Source organism: Microtus oregoni, unplaced genomic scaffold (assembly GCF_018167655.1).
Source record: "Microtus oregoni isolate MIOR12 unplaced genomic scaffold, Mior012 000062F_ref0000492, whole genome shotgun sequence".
NCBI lineage: Eukaryota > Metazoa > Chordata > Mammalia > Rodentia > Cricetidae > Microtus > Microtus oregoni.
The window spans coordinates 2,944,394-2,957,553 of record NW_024543872.1 but is presented as its reverse complement, the minus strand read 5'-3'; the positions used below and the strand labels follow the sequence as shown (position 1 = coordinate 2,957,553).

General features: G+C 44.3%; 1 protein-coding gene across 4 annotated transcripts in view; it reads left to right on the top strand.

Moving 5' to 3' along the window:
• Window positions 1–13,111, top strand: part of LOC121439575 (trifunctional enzyme subunit alpha, mitochondrial-like) — a 77,620-nt gene extending 64,509 nt beyond the window's left edge. Inside the window, exons 8-10 of one of the 4 annotated variants that reach the window (XR_005973268.1) lie at window positions 2,104–2,210; window positions 11,064–11,213; window positions 12,852–13,111. Coding sequence is in view for 2 of the 4 variants with exons in the window: in XM_041640090.1 (XP_041496024.1) it covers window positions 12,852–12,907 (56 nt within the window). In the remaining 2 variants the exon portion in view is untranslated. The remainder of the gene's footprint in view (window positions 1–2,103; window positions 2,211–11,063; window positions 11,214–12,851) is intronic. The other 3 variants (XR_005973267.1, XM_041640091.1, XM_041640090.1) reach the window with 3 other exon arrangements.
• The last annotated feature ends 49 nt before the right edge of the window (window positions 13,112–13,160 follow it).

The following is a 13,160-nucleotide window of genomic DNA, read 5'->3' as shown; positions in this document are numbered from 1 at the left end:
CTTTGGTGCGCAACATTTTCTTGGGAATATATCAGTGCTGTCAGGAGCAATTGTGTCTCATGTCAACAGAACCCTAAGTTATTTAAATGCCATGTTTTACAGATTTTTGAAGTGGTTGAAGATTACCTATCTATGTAGAATACAATCTCTATGTATTTAAAAACCTAATTAGCCTGACTGTAAGTATGACAAACATGAATGACTATTGACCTATAATACTTAATACCTATATAACTAAGACTTTATATCAGTGATATTAAACAATCTTTAAACAATTGTACAGTGAATAAGGACAATGACCTCAAAATGTAAACAATGTGTAAGTATCTTGATCAGAGGTAAAAATATGCAATATGATAAATATATCCTAAAATTGTATCAGTATACAAAATGTCTTAAACAGAGATAGAAACATGCATGCATACAATCTGACAAAATAACTTTGCACAGATGTACAAATATTGCAAACAGAAATAGGGGTATATTTAATATAACAAATATAATTCGAATTTGTATCAAAATACAAGAATCTATACCAGTAAACTGTCCATAAATAATAGCTCACAAGTATTTACTCTGTTATTCACTATTATTATTGGTGTGAACAAGCTCACACTAATCTAATCTATTCCCCATCAGGAAGGAATAGCTGAGTCACAAGGCAATAAGCTTTGTGAGCAATCTATCACTTTATCTCTAAAGCTAAAACACAAGAGAGTAATTTGATTTGGGGGGCTGGAGAGATGGCTCAGTGGGTTAAGAGCACTTGACTGCTCTTTCAGAGGTCCTGAGATCAACTCCCAGTAACCACATGGTAGCTCACAATCACCCGTAATGGGGTCAGATTCCTTTTTCTGGTGTATATGAAGACAGAGCACTCATGTACATAAAATACATGAATAAATAAGTCTTTAAAAAAAAAGAAGAAGAGATTTGAAAAGCCAGATATGTTGGTTTGTTCCTGTAATCCCAGTGCCTACAAGGTTGAGACAGGAAGATTACCATGAGCTTTAGGCCAGTCGAGGCTACATAGTAAGATTTTGGAGCAGGCAAGGGGGATGAGGGTGGAGAGAAACCTCTGATTTATTCTTAACTGCAGGTTTGGAAAGTGTCATCCTCCTGCCTTCGCCTCTCTAGTGCCCCCTGCCCTAACTCCAATTATTTTTAAATTGTTACACGCTGTTCAGGAAAAGGATGACAAAACCAAGCTAACGTGCTTACAACTCTTGTCAAGGCACCTCCCCAATCTAGTTACCAACCCTGAAACTCCAGTTAAAGCTGCTTCCAGGCTCCTCGCTGTCCCTAAAGCTGATAGTCACGTTCCGACATCTTCCCTGCATCTGGCTACTGCCCACTCCTGCTCCCTTCCTCAGCAACTTACAGTTATGCCTGCTCTTGTGAGTCTTTCCTTACACACACACACACACACACACACACACACACACACACACACCTGCCCCACTGTTCTCTCTCAGGGTAGGATGCATGCCTTGTTTGCCCTTCTTATCTGTGGGAAAGCCACCTCTGGCTGTTTCTAAGACCTTGCACAGTGTCTGGTATGCAAGAGGCCCTTAGTGAGCTTTCATTGAGATAAGATGGATCACAAGAGAATAAAGATACACACATCGCTGACATCAGCAGTGCTAAGGCAATATTCATGCTCATTCATTCACTTTGGAATGACATATTAGGAAATAACCCAAGAGTGGGGAAAAACTTGTTGCAAAAGTAAAAGGGACTCCGTGACATTGTGAAATGTCTATCTGATATACGCTAATGGGAAACTGCTAGCTGAGGAACCCCAGATAGCATCAGGATAAGGGTTGGCCACCAGCAGGATGGAGACATGGAGAGAGGTGGGGCTTTTTGCTTCTACCATCAACCTCCGGGGAGGGGAGGCAGTACAGGCTCATCACTGATGGCCGGTGATTCAATCAATCATGTCTACCAGTGAAACTTCCTTTAAAACTCCAAAGGGCTGGGTTTGGGAAGCTTCTAGATTGCTATACATGTGGAGGTCCTGCCGTTGGTATACTAGAAGAGAAGGGGGAGCTGTGAATGCCTTCCCACATCTCATGTCTCCTGTGTCTCTTCATTGTACAGACCACTAACATGGATAAAAGGAAATCAAGTGTATCTCTGAGTCGTATGGACATCTCCAGCAAATTAATTGAATCCAAGGAAGATGTCATGGGAATCTTGGATAACTGGTTAGTCAAAAGCATGAGCAAAACAAACCGGGGCCTGAGATTGGCACTAGGAGTGGGCAGCAGCCTCATAGGGTGAACCCCGGGGGTCCAAGTGTATCTTCAGGCAGATAGGGTCAGAAGTGAATGGGTTTAGAAGACAGCCCACCAGTGTCAGCTGCAGAACCTGTTGCAGAAATGAATGCCTGTTGATGTGGGGGAGAACACCCTGCCCATCTGATGTCAGAAGTGTTGATTGCTGGGAGGATAGGAAAAGCCACTCTGCTTTTCCTATAGCATTTAGCGAGTTATATTTATTTATTTATTCATTCATTCATTTTGGGTTTTTTAGAGACAGGGTTTCTCTGTGGCTTTGGAGCCTGTCTGGAACTAGCTCTTGTAGACCAGGCTGGCCTCGAATTCACAGAGATCCGCCTGCCTCTGCCTCCTGAGTACTGGGATTAAAGGTGTGTCCCGCCACCGCCTGGCTGCAAGTCATTTTTATAAGTGTGGAAGACAGAAGCAATCAAATGCCCAGTTAAATGAAAACCCAAACTGTAGTAAAGTAATGTAATAAAGTATACAGTCCCTTTTAAAAGGTAAGTAAATTAGGGTCAAGGACAGGTAATAAACAGTTTGGTGTATGACCTTGGGAACTGTCTGCCTCCAAATTGGGATGATGACAGCAACCCAAAGAGTGGTATATGCAAGTCTAGCGTGAGAAGAATGTCAGCGTGGCTGACAACTGCCCGTTTACTCAGAGTCCACACCTTCCACCCATCAAACTTCTTTCTGCTTGTCTATCATCTATTTTGCGATTCTAAGGCTTCAGCAAAATTGGTACAAACCTGAGTTTGGAGCACCACCTAGTGCTAGAACAACAGACGTGACTACGTGCTCAGATAAAGCATAGAACAAAACCAGGCTCTGGGAAATTTATGTATACTCTGCCCTTATTCTATTATTGTTAACAGTGTGTGTGTGTGTGTGTGTGTGTGTGTGTGTGTTCACATGCCTACCACAACACAGAGTTCTCTCCTTCCACTGAGTGGCTCAGAGGATTGAACTCAGGTCATTAGGCTTGGAATATAATCACCTTTATCAGTTGAGCCATTTTGCTGGCCCCCTTCTTATTACCAATTTCTACTTCTCAATAAATACTCTCTAACCGTGAAAATTATGGCTTGATTGCTTGACTGTAGTCTAGATTGTAAAGTAGTTAAACGGTGATTTGCACTTGAGTGTTGGTAAGAATGGAAGAAAATTGGGATCCATGCAGTTTGAGTAGAAATGTAAAATGGAACCATTTACATCACAAAACATTTATATTCAGTGTGTGTGCGGGGAAATGTTTGCTAACTCCTCAAAAATGTAGGCATAAACCGAGCAGTGGTAGTGCACACCTTTAATTCCAGCACTTGGGAGGCAGCGGCAGGTGGATCTCAAGAGTTTGACACCAGCCTGACCTACAGAGAGAGTTCTGGGACAGCCAGGGCAACACAGAGAAACCCTGTCTCGAACACACACACACACACACACACACACACACACACGTGAGCCTAGAATCTCCATATGACCCCTCTGTCCCACTCCTAGCTATACATGCCAGAGCATGTCACAAATGCTGTGGGAGGTCACAAAGCAACTCTCAGAACCTGGCTCCTTGACATCTGAAGCTCCTGAGACATCCCTCAGAACTCAGGTCCCTCCCATTTCCCCTTGCATCTCCCATCCCAGTGCTGAAGGAGGCTTTGTATCAAGCTTCATTCCTGCCTGAAGTTCAGACCCACCCAGGAAGAAGCAGTCACCACCACCCTTCCTCTGACCTTCCGTTACCTACACTGCATCAGAAGAGAGACTGAAGATTGCCAGCACACCTGGAAAACCCCAGGCCCAGCCTTATCCTCCGGTGCTCTCAGAATCATTCACACGCGGTTGTCCATTCCGCAGAACAAACAGACTTTGTCCCAGGCCCTCATATGTTCCCCAAGTCTTAAAAATCATGTACCGTCCTCCTGACATGCCCTACCTCTCTGTTCCCTATAAAAAGATGGGTATGTAAACTCGTGGGTGCTTTGACTCAGGAGCTAAAACACACACCTGGAATAGTTCTCATTTAGCCAATCCTTGCAGATTATAAATCTGTTTGATGTATGTAAGTGCTCTATTTGCATGTATGCCTGCATGACAGAAGAGAGCATCATGTAAGTCTCCATGTTGTTACCAGGAATTGAACTCAGGGCCTCTGAGTAATTTCTCTAGTGCCTGTTTGTTTTGGATATGGAGTCTCTGTACATAGCTCTGGCTGCCCTGGAACTTACAATGTAGACGAGATGGGCTTCTAACTCACAGAGATCCGCCCCACCTGCCTTTGCCTCCCAAGTGCTGTGATAAAAGGGGCACAGCACTGATGGAGGAAGGTCATTGGTTAAAAAATAAAGAAACTGCTTGGCCTCATAGGTTAAAACATAGGTGGGTGGAGTAAACAGAACAGAACGCTGGGAGGAAGAGGAAGTGAGCTCAGACTCGATAGCTCTCCTCTCTGGGGCAGACGCGATGCAGCCAGCCACCAGGTCAGACATGCTGAATCTTTCCCGGTAAGACTGGTGCTACACAGATTACTAAAAATGGGTTAGGCAAAATATGAGAATTAGCCCATAAGAGGCTAGAGCTAGTGGGCCAAGCAGTGTTTAAAAGAATACAATTTGTGTGTTGTTATTTCGGGTAAAGCTAGCCAGTGGCTGGGAGCTGGGTGGCAGGAACGCAGCCTGCAGCTCCCTACAACAATGCTTGGCTTAGATGTATTTTAATGCATTTTATTTTATTTTTATATGTATGTGTGTATGTCTGCTTGTCTGTATGTGCACCATGTGTGTGCAGTGCCATGGGCCAGAAGAGGGCATTGGATCTTCTGGAACTGGAGTTACAGGTGATCATAAACTGTAGCTGCTGGGAGTCTCACTCAATCTTATGCAAGAGCAGCAAGTGCTCTTTACCCTGAGCCTTCTCTCCAGCCCCTTAATACTTTCTCTCTCTGTCTCTGTTTCTCTGTCTCTGTTTCTCTGTCTATCTCTCTCTCTCTCTCTCTCTCTCTCTCTCTCTCTCTCATTTATCAAAATAGGGCTTCTTTGTGTAACAACCCTGACTGTCCTGGATCTCACTCTGTAGACCAGGCTGTCCTCAAACTCACAGAGATCCACCTGCCTCTGCGACCTGAGTGCTGGAATTAAAGGTGTGTGTCATGCTTGGCTTCCCTTAATACTTTCTCTAGTATTAATTTTTCATTTTAATCCTCAGAATGGGAGCATATTCAAGGTGACTTCCTCGATCCTATTCACATCCATATTTAAACTTAATTTGTATGTTTCTTTTTGGGAAAAAAAGAAAATGAAAAACAAACAAACCAAAAAACCACCCTCTTATGTTTGGGCAAAGGGTGGCATACAATTTACATCTCATGTGCTTTGCTTAATATTTTATGAATATTACTCAACTGCAATGTACAGATCTCGTCTTCACTGACAGCTGTGCGTGCACATGTATGATAACTGACCTGACCAATTTCTTATTTGGAGCATCAAATAAGAATATTTTGCCATTGCCAATAACGAAGCAATGATTATGCACATTATTTCAGTGTTTCTTTTGATAAATATGTAGAAATTTAGATCTTGGTCAAAGGTTAAATACAAATATTATTTTGCTCTATGTTGTAAACTTTTCTTCCATTGGTTTTGTACTGTTTGCTTTTCACACTTGAAGTTTGAATTGATGTGGCTCCATACAGCCTCCCCCCCACAGAGTTTTGTCTAGCTTCATTCAATTTCTGTGTAATTTTCTTTTATAATATATTAGTTATTGATTTTGAAGAAGTGGGATGGTACCCAGGGCTTCACACATGCTATGCAAGTGTTCTGCCCCCGAGCCACTCCCCAGCCTGTGTCTCTATGATGTGAGATAGAGGAGCATCTTTCTCTCTCCTCCATCTCCCTCCCCTCTCTACTTGCCCCCTTACCCCTTCTTTCAGTTGTCCTGGACCTCCCCATGACAATCGACTAGCCTCAGATTCATAATGGCCCCTTCCTTCCTGCCTCCAGCATGCTTGGATTGCAGACTTCTGCCACCATGCCCAGCATTTACTTCTTTTTCCACCAGGCTTTGAAATCTCCGTTGACTCCTTTGGCCTTGAGTTCTTTACAAAGCCATTAGTGTTCTATTTCTGATGCATGTTGTAAATATTTTCTCTTGGCTTTAGCCTGCAAGAAGTCTGCTTCAGTTTTTCCGAGGTTGAATGTGTCAATCTCTCCATTGCCATCTGGGGCTTGAAGCACAGAAAGCTCCTCCCACACTCATGTTGGTATGGCACCTCTGCTTCTTGCAGTTCTTAGGAACTTTGTTTATTCTTGTGAAAGCAGCAAGGCATGAACGCATTTATATTTTTCCAGGCAATTACCTAAAATTGTCTTAGTTGCTTTTCTATTGCTGTGGCTAAGCACCAGGACCAAGGCGACTTCTAAAAGAAAGCATTTAATTGGAGGCCTGGTTACAGTTTCAGAGAGGGCATCCATGGCGACCAGAGCAGGGACAATGGTATTTGACTGGGAAGTCGGGCATGGTGCTGGAGCAGTAGCTGAGAGCTTACATCTTTTTATTATTATTATTATTATTATTATTATTATTTTGAGACAGAGTTTCTCTGTGTAGCCCTGGCTGTCCTGGAACTCTCTGTAGACTAGGCTGACCTCGAACTCACAGAGATCCACCTGCCTCTGCTTTCCTGAGTGCTAGGATTAAAGGCTTGCACTAACACCAGCCAGCTGAGAGCTTACATCTTGAGACAACAACCATGAAACAGACAGTGTTAACTGGGAATGGCATGGACTTTTGAAACTGATTCAAAGTCTACCATCAGTGAGATGCCTCCTCCAACAGGGCTCTCGTAATTCTTTCCAAACTGTCCCACTAACTGTGGAACAAGCATTCAAATAACGTGAGCCTATTGGGGCCATTCTCACCCAAACTACCACACCAACTGTCTCAGTTTAATTTTGAAGTATAGCTTGTCTTGAGTGATGAAGGATATTACATGTGCCATATATTCAAGCTCCATGTGCACTGGTCCAATAACAATAGTGAGTTTACATGTACATTTTTTTAATGTTAGAAGCAGTCTGGATTTCCTATTTTTTCCACTGGCCTGCTTCTTGATGCACTGGTTCCATGAACTTAATGATAGAGGATTTATGGCATGTTTAATATTTGGAAGGATTAGTCCTCCGTTCATTAAATATTAAGGGCTTTCCTAAGCTATAAATATGGATTTATTTCTTCATTGGAACTTAAAAGTCAATCATGTAAACTTCAGAATAACTTTGTTAGTGATACTTAATGGGATAAATAGCTAATAATATAACTCAGATTTAATTGGCTTCTTTCCTACAGGCAATGTGATAAATGGCATATAGCATCTGTCTCAGGCTTTCTGTTGCCGCGATAAAACACCATAACCAAAAGTAGCATGGCAAGAGAAGTATTTATTTCCTCCATCACTGAGGGAGGTCAGGGCGACAACTGAAGCAGAAACCATAGAGAACGTGGCTCCCTGGATGGCTCCCCATGGCCCGCTCGGCTTGCTCTCCATCCCCCATCACTCACGCACTAGTGATAAAGGGAATCCCTATAAAAAGTGGACAAAAAGTTTCTTGTATACACTCTTCCAAGGGTGTGTGTGACAATCTCATACCTTAGAAGGACAGAGACCCTGGAGCAGAATTGGACACCACCCCTGCCTTCAGCAAGACTGTAGCTGGTGGATGAGTCCCAGTACTTAGCTCCTCCCACATGTATGGGATCTATGGCTTTATGGATCCCTCAAGGGTCAAATAAAAAACTTGGAGGCAGCTGGGTGGTGGTGGCATACGCCTTTAATCCCAGCACTTGGGAGGCAGAGGCAGGCAGATCTCTGTGAGTTCCTAGGCCAACCTGGTCTACAAGAGCTAGTTGCAGGACAGGCTCCCAAGCTACAGAGAAGAGAAACCTTGTCTTGAAAAACAAAACAAAAAGAATTGTAAAAACAAACAAACAAACAAAAAAACCTTGGAGGCTGGAGAGATGCTGTAGCAGTTAAGAGCAAAGGGACACTTTGGCCCACTAGAGCATGTGACTCTGACAGGCCTTGCCTTTCTCCCCGGTTCCCTCTGTCTTGCTAAACAAAACCATTAGATTACATTCCTAAAGCAAAACCATGAAGGTCCTTTCCTTTATTCGGATACTTTCCTATGCCTGGCTGAGGATGAGTTCCAAAGTCCAGCAATCAAAAGCCCCCTTTGGTTCACCTAATGAACATGCCCAGTCAAGATATCCCACTACATCCTAGCTCACTCTAACACAGACCTCCCCTTTTCCTCCTCAAAACTTACATCTGCAAGGTCAAACAGGTGTTTGGATGTGGTTTGGGCCTAATCTGGGGTCCCAGAGGAAGACCCTACTGTTCAGTATCCTTCAAAGAACACTTGTTTGCTCTTCCAGAGAACCCAGGTTCATTGGCAGCACCCACAGGGCAGATAACAACTGTCAGTAGCTCCAGTTCCAGAGGATGGATGCCCTCTTCTGGCCCCTGAGTTCACTGCATACATGTGGTACACAGAGACACATGCCAGCAAAGTACCCATACATGTTAAAAATACAAGTAAATAAATTAAAAAAATAAAGTAGACTGTTATACCTGAAAATTGTGAGGAGAAAGGCCAAATCCACAATTATCTAATTAAAGCAAAGTTTAATAAATATTGGCCAGAAAGATGGACACTGGCCAGGTCCATAACCAGAATTCCCAGAGAATGGTGCTGAATTAGGTTAATCAGGTGCTCATAAAGGCAAAATGAACAAGGTTACTACGTCCAATCAGGGGAAAGAACACCTCCTGAGCACTTCCTGCAGGTGCAACTCCTGCCGGCCTGGTGATCAAGCACATCCTGAGCAGTTGGGGCGACCAGTTTTGTTTACTGAAGCGAAAAAACAACAGCCCCAGCATTCCAGGAAGTTATCTGTCCTTGGGCAAGTGAAGTTTACAAACATTAACTCTCTCAATAATATGATCAAAACCAAGAAAGATTGTTAAAGGCTCTTCTCATCAAACAAATGATCTGCGCTTAGGTGTCCAGCGTAGTTCCCTCCCCCCCATGATATTTATTGAGCTCTACATTTTTCTCTGCTCCTCTCCCTGCCTCTCCCCTCCCCCCTTCAGTCCTCCCCCAAGGTCCCCATGTTCCCAATTTACTCAGGAGATCTTGTCTTTTTCTACTTTCTACTTCCCATGTAGATTAGATCTGTATAAGTCTCTCTAAGTGTCCTGATTGTTGTCTAAGTTCTCTGGGATTGTGATTTGTAGGCTGGCTTTCTTTGCTTTATGTTTAAAAACCACCTATGAGTGAGTACATGTGATAATTGTCTTTCTGGGTCTGGGTTACCTCACTCAAAATAATGTTTTCTAGCTCCATCCATTTTCCTGCAAAATTCAATCTGTCGTTATTTTTTTCTGCTGTGTAGTACTCCATTGTGTAAATGTACCACATTTTCCTTATCCATTCTTCGATCGAGGGGCATTTAGGTTGTTTCCAGGTTCTGGCTATGACAAACAAAGCTGCTATGAACATAGTTGAGCACATGTCCTTGTGGCATGATTGAGCATTCCTTGGATATATACCCAAAAGTGGTATTATTGGGTCTTGAGGAAGGTTGTTTCCTCATTTTCTGAGAAATCACCACACTGACATCCAAGGGGTTGTACAAGCTTGCATTCCCACCAGCAATGCAGAAGTGTTCCCTTTTCCCCACAACCTCTCCAGCATAACTTGTCATCAGTGTTTTTGATCTTGGCCATTCTTACAGGTGTAAGATGGAATCTCAGAGTTGTTTTGATTTGCATTTCTGTGATGACTAAGGATGTTGAACATTTCCTTAAGTGTCTTTCAGCCATTTTAGGTTCCTCTGTTGAGAGTTCTCTGTTTAGGTCTGTACTCCATTTTTTTTTATTGGATTATGTGATCTTTTGGTGTCCAATTTCTTGAGTTCTTTGTATATTTTGGATATCAGACCTCTGTCTGATGTGAAGTTAGTGAAGATCTTTTCCCATTCTGTAGGCTGTCGTTTTGTCTTGTTGACTGCGTCCTTTGCTTTACAGAAGCTTTTCAGTTTCAGGAGGTCCCATTTAGTAATTGTTTCTCTCAGTGTGCTACTCGGGTTCTATTTAGGAAGTGGTTCCCTGTGCCAATGCGTTCAAGTGTACTTCCCACTTTCTCTTCTGTAAGGTTCAGTGTGGCTGGCTTTATGTTGAGGTCTTTGATCCATTTGGACTTGAGTTTTGTGCTTGGTGATAGATGTGGGTCTATTTTCATTCTTCTACATGTTGATATCCAGTTATGCCAGCACCACTTGTTAAATATGCTTTCTTTTTTCCATTTGATATTTTTTTTGCTTCTTTATCGAATATCAGGTGTTCTAAGATGTATGGATTGATATCCGGGTCTTCTATTCAGTTCCATTGGTCCTTCTGTCTGTTCTTATGCCAGTATCAGGTTGTTTTCAGTACTGTAAATTTGTTTTTTTAAAAATTTTATTCATATTTTAATGAGGAGTACATCATTAAATGTCATACAGTGTTAGAAGAGGGCATCGGATTATGAGCCACTACGTAGTTGCTGGGAATTGCACTCTGGACCTATGGAAGAGCAGCCAGTGCTCTTTCTCCGGGCCATCTCTCTCTTCAGCCCCGAGGTGGCTGCTGTTTTAGCCCAGGTTTTCTGTTCTAACATGGCTCTTTCACCCGCTGCTCTCCCAGCCCCTAACTTCCAGCGCTCCCGTGTGTCTGTATTTCAGAAGTTCCAGCATGAGCTAAGCACCAAGTGGGTGTTGAATACAGTGAGTACCGGGGCCGACGTGCTGCTGGGGAAGACCTTACAGAACCACATGCTGGACTTCCACATCGCCAACTCCAAGCTCTTTTGGAAGGCACTGGCCATGTTGCAGGTGGGAGCGTGACAGGAGTCCCGCAAACCCAGACTGCCATAGAAGGTGTTTTTTTGCAATGTTGGGGAGGGGTGTAGGGTTAAGTGCTAGATTTTCACAGGCATGTCTTTCTCGGGCATATTATCCGGTCTTCATTGCATGCACACAAAGGTGCAGGAGTGTGATACTGTACCTCCCAGTTGGCAGTCTTTAGGTTTCAAGGTGCAATAGAAACCCAACTAGTAGCTGGGCAGTGGTGGCAGACGCCTTTAATCCCAGCACTCAGGAGGCAGAGACAGGCAGGTGTCTGTGAGTTCGAGGCCAGCCTGGTCTACATAAGTGAGTTCCAGGACTTAGAACTGAATAGTTCTAAGACAGTAACCCCAGTGGGAAGGAGTCTTTCTGTTCCTCATGACACCGCTAGCATCTGGCTGAGGGCTCTTGTTGCCTTGTCTTGGGTCATGTGCACAACTTTGAACCAATCACTGCCCTCCAGGGAGAAAGGGCACCTGCTCATCTGCTTTGTGTGTACTTTCAAGAATCTGGTGGGGCAGGATGGCTTGATTATATCTACGGTCTCAGAATGGAGACCAACAGTTATCCAGGAAAAGAAAGGGGCCAATGCCCAAATGGAGGGAGAATGGATGCTGGGCAGAGATCATGATGGACAGCCTTGAAGGTTGCTATCCTTTATCATCGATCTACATGGGGTCTTTGGATCACAGTTGTAAATCTCACCAACTTCCCATTCATTAACTCCTTTAACTCACTTTTCCTTTACACCTTGTGATTATGGGGTTGCCAGGAGAGACAAACTCTCCACAGTGTCTTCGGCCAGTCTTCAGGATCCTAGCTGCCCTGCCACCCCCCCCCCCTTCTCCAATTGCTTTCTTCTGTGACACTATTCTCAGTTCTCCTTGCCCTCCATCCCAACACCGACCTTACTACTACTCCCACAGCGGTTCTCTGGACAGTACAAGGCTCGCTGCATCGAGAGCCTCCTCCAAGCAGTCCATTTTCCTCAACCACTGTCAGATGATGTCCGGGCTGCTCCCATCTCCCACTACGTCCAGGTTGCCCACGAAAAGGGAAATGTATCCTTTCTTTCCCCTTGCTGGCCGTTCCACAAACTCTTTCTGAGGATCTTAAAAATCTAAGGAACTTGGTATGACACCAGATTTACAAAGCTCAGAGATCAGTGCCACGGGGAGCTCCCATTAGGAGGGGTAGGTGGATGGGGTGGGGATGGGGTGAGGATGCATGACAGTGGCAGAAACTACAGAGGTAAAAACGACATCAACAAAACGGCTTCTGTTCTGCCTTGGAGGGGCATCAAGAAGGACTGAGAGAAGGGTCTTAGCACAGGAATTTTCCAGCTTAAGTGAAGGTTTTTTTGTTTGTTTGTTTTTCAAGACAGTGCTTCTCTGTAGCTTTGGAGCCTGTCCTGGCACTCGCTCTGTAGACCAGGTTGGTCTCGAACTCAGAGATCCACCTGCCTCTGCCTCCCACGTGCTGGGATTAAAGGCGTGCACCACCACAGACCCGCCATCTTCCTATTCTTTTACCCAACCTAACTCCTGTGCCCAATTCTTGTCTCCTCCAGGGTTCTTTCTCAAATGACCTTACATTTTCTCCAGCTCGCCCTGCCCCTTCCCACAGGTGATCGCCACAGCCTTGCTGAGCCTTTTACAACGCTGCTCCATCACAGAGGCTAAGGCACGCCTGGCTGCAGCTCCTTCCGTCTATGAGGTTATCAGGAGCGCCCTCTCTGGGCCGGGTCAGAAGCGTACCACCCGAGCACTTGCGGACCCAACAGCCTATAGTGCAGTAAATTGATGTTTCTGGGACCGTGAAGAGCCTCTGCCATCGGTCCAGTCCCACGAAGACTTGTGCCAGCGATACACGTGGTGGTGGGACAAACCCAATTTCTGGGGGTGGGGGTGGGGGTGGGGGCATTAACAGCCCGGG